At 57.6% G+C, this 2,569-nt stretch overlaps 1 protein-coding gene across 1 annotated transcript in view; it reads left to right on the top strand.

The window, feature by feature from the left end:
• LOC103252190 (myosin-binding protein C, fast-type-like) overlaps positions 1-2,569 on the top strand; it is a 7,325-nt gene that overhangs the window by 4,454 nt on the left and 302 nt on the right. Inside the window, exon 4 of the mRNA XM_008050811.1 lies at positions 1,006-1,192. Coding sequence (XP_008049002.1) covers positions 1,006-1,192 — 187 coding nt within the window. The remainder of the gene's footprint in view (positions 1-1,005; positions 1,193-2,569) is intronic.

The raw sequence follows: 2,569 nt of genomic DNA on the forward strand, positions 1-2,569 counted from the left end.
GTTTTTTTTTTTTTTTTTTTTTTGGAGACAGTCTCACTCTGTTCCCCAGGCTGGATGGCTCACTGCAGCTTCAATTTTCTGGGCTTAAGTGATCCTCCCACCTCAGGCTCCACCCGAGTAGCTGGGACTACAGGCACACACCACCCTGCCTGGCTAATTTTTTTTTTTTTAGTTGGAGTCTCATTCTGTCGCCCATACTGGAGTGCAGTGGCACATTCCCGGCCACCGCAGCCTCGACCTCCTGGGCTCAGGCAATCCTGCCTCAGCCTTCCGAGTAGCCAGAACCACAGGTGCACGCTACCACGCCTGGATAATTTTTGTTTTATTGTAGAGATGAGGACTCGTCAAGTTGCCCGGGTGGGTCTCCAACCCACAGGCTCAGGCAATCCACTCACCTTGGTCTCCCAAAGTGCTAGGATTATAGGCTAAGCCACCAAGCCCAGCCTAATTTTATATTTTTATTTTTGTAGAGATGAGGTCTATGTTGCCCAGGCTGGTCTCAGGCAATTCTCTTACCTCGGCAATCTCACCTCTTGGGCTCAGGCAATTCTCTTGCCTCAGCCTCTCAAAGTGCTGAGATTACAGGCATGAGCCACCACACCCAGCTAATTATATATATATATATATTTTTTTTTTTCTTTTTCTTTTTGTAGAGACGAGGCAAACACTGTGTTGCCCAGGCTGGTCTTGAACCCCTGGACTCAGGCAATCCTCTTGCCTCGGCTTCCCAAAGTGCTGGGATTATAGACGTGAGCCGCCGTACCTGGCCCCACATCAGCTCTTTATCCCCAGAGCGATGGGAAGCCTTCATTCCTACCCTGTGAAGTAGGGATTATCAATTTGCTTTTACAGAAGAGACTGAGGGTCAAAGAGTAGAACCAACTAGCCCAAGGATATCCAGCAAGGAGGCCGCACGGCCTAGAGTCCAAATCTGCCTCCCGAGCCCTGTGTTCCCGTGGTTTGGGGAACACTTTTCCAGCTGAAGTCCCTCCTGCTTCCCCACAGCCAAAGGTGTCCTGGATGAAAAACAAGATGGAGATTCGCGAAGACCCCAAGTTCCTGATGACCAACTACCAGGGCGTCCTGACGCTCAACATCCGTCGGCTCTCGCCCTTCGACGCCGGCACCTACACCTGCCGGGCCGTCAACGAGCTGGGCGAGGCTCTGGCCGAGTGCAAGCTGGACGTCCGAGGTGAGGACGCGGCTCTCTGCGGCCTTCTGCGAGCCCCGTGCTGAGCCCGGCGGCTGAGGTCCGGAGGGGCAGGACTGTCCTGTGGGGGAGGACTGAAGCGAGCAGGAGGTGGGCGGGGAGCCCCTGGCCCAACCTGGGCAGGAGGGCTCCAGGCAGGTCTTTCCAAGGGAGGCACAGGAGAGAGAAGAGGGAGGCGAGTGAGGGGGCGAGGGCTCAGCCCACGTCCCGAGGCCGCCAGGGGCCCCCGTGGGGAGACGGGTGGACGCAGAGCTGCAGCCAATGTGGATGCTGGCAGAGGACCAGGGCTGTGGGCGCCCCAGCAATGTCTCCCCCTCCACCACCGGCACCGAGCTCTGTCCCTCCCTCCCCTGCCTCTCTCCCTGCCCCATGTCCACCTCTCTGCCCCACAGCTCAGGCCCCAGCGTCATCCTTGCTCTCCCGGACCCCATTTCCAGCCTCCTCCTCGACCTCCCTGCCTCGTCTCTCCCTCCTGTCCGTACCCACACGGCCCCAGAGGTCTCTCTGTCCAGAGCTGACCTGCCCCTCTGCTGCTCCCGGCCCTCTCAGGACTCCCCAGCGCCCCTGGAGCCCCTCCACCTGGTGCCTGTGACCCTCCCTCTGCCCTGGCCTCCCACCTGCCCCCTGTCCTCTGGTCATGCTCCTCTGCTTGATGTCCCAGCCACACCAGGCTGTTGGCAGTTGGACTAACTGGTCCTGCGTTCCCTGTCGTGGAGACTTTGCTCATGCTGTTCCCTCTACCTGGAACAACGCTTCCCCGCCTCCCCAGCCTTGGGCATTGTTCCATCAGCCAATCAAGGCTCAGCCATGAGGCCACCAAAGGAGTCCCTCAGAGCAGGCTGACATCAACACGGACCTCAGGAGGCCCTCCCCACCGTGACTTCTGACCACTCAGCCTTCCCTGGCCCCAAGGAGAGCCCAGCAGAGTGGCGGGGAACCCTTAACAAGGGCTCAAAGAGGACACTTTAAAACCCGAGTGCCGGTCATTCTAGATTGCTGTCCTTCCAGGGCAACCCAATTTCCAATATTCTGCATGTGGCCGGCATCTGCTCAGAACATCCCCATTTGGGGTTCAAAATGACACTAGCTGGGTGCAGTGGATCACACCCGTATTCCCAGCATTTTGGGAGACTGAGGTGGGAGGACAGCTTGAGCCCAGGAGTTTGAGACCAGCCTGGGCAACATAGCAAGTCCTCGTCTCTACAAAGCATCAAAAAATTAGCCAAGTGTGGTGGCACGTGCCTGTAGTCCCAGCTACTCAGGAGGCTGAAGAGGAGAATCATTTGATCTCAGGAGGTAGAGGCTGCGGTGAGCCATGATTGTGCCACTGCACTCCAGCCTGGGCAACAGAGTGAGACC

The sequence above is a fragment of the Carlito syrichta genome, unplaced genomic scaffold (genome assembly GCF_000164805.1).
Source record: "Carlito syrichta isolate Samal-C Ts95f unplaced genomic scaffold, Tarsius_syrichta-2.0.1 Scaffold153721, whole genome shotgun sequence".
Lineage (NCBI taxonomy): Eukaryota > Metazoa > Chordata > Mammalia > Primates > Tarsiidae > Carlito > Carlito syrichta.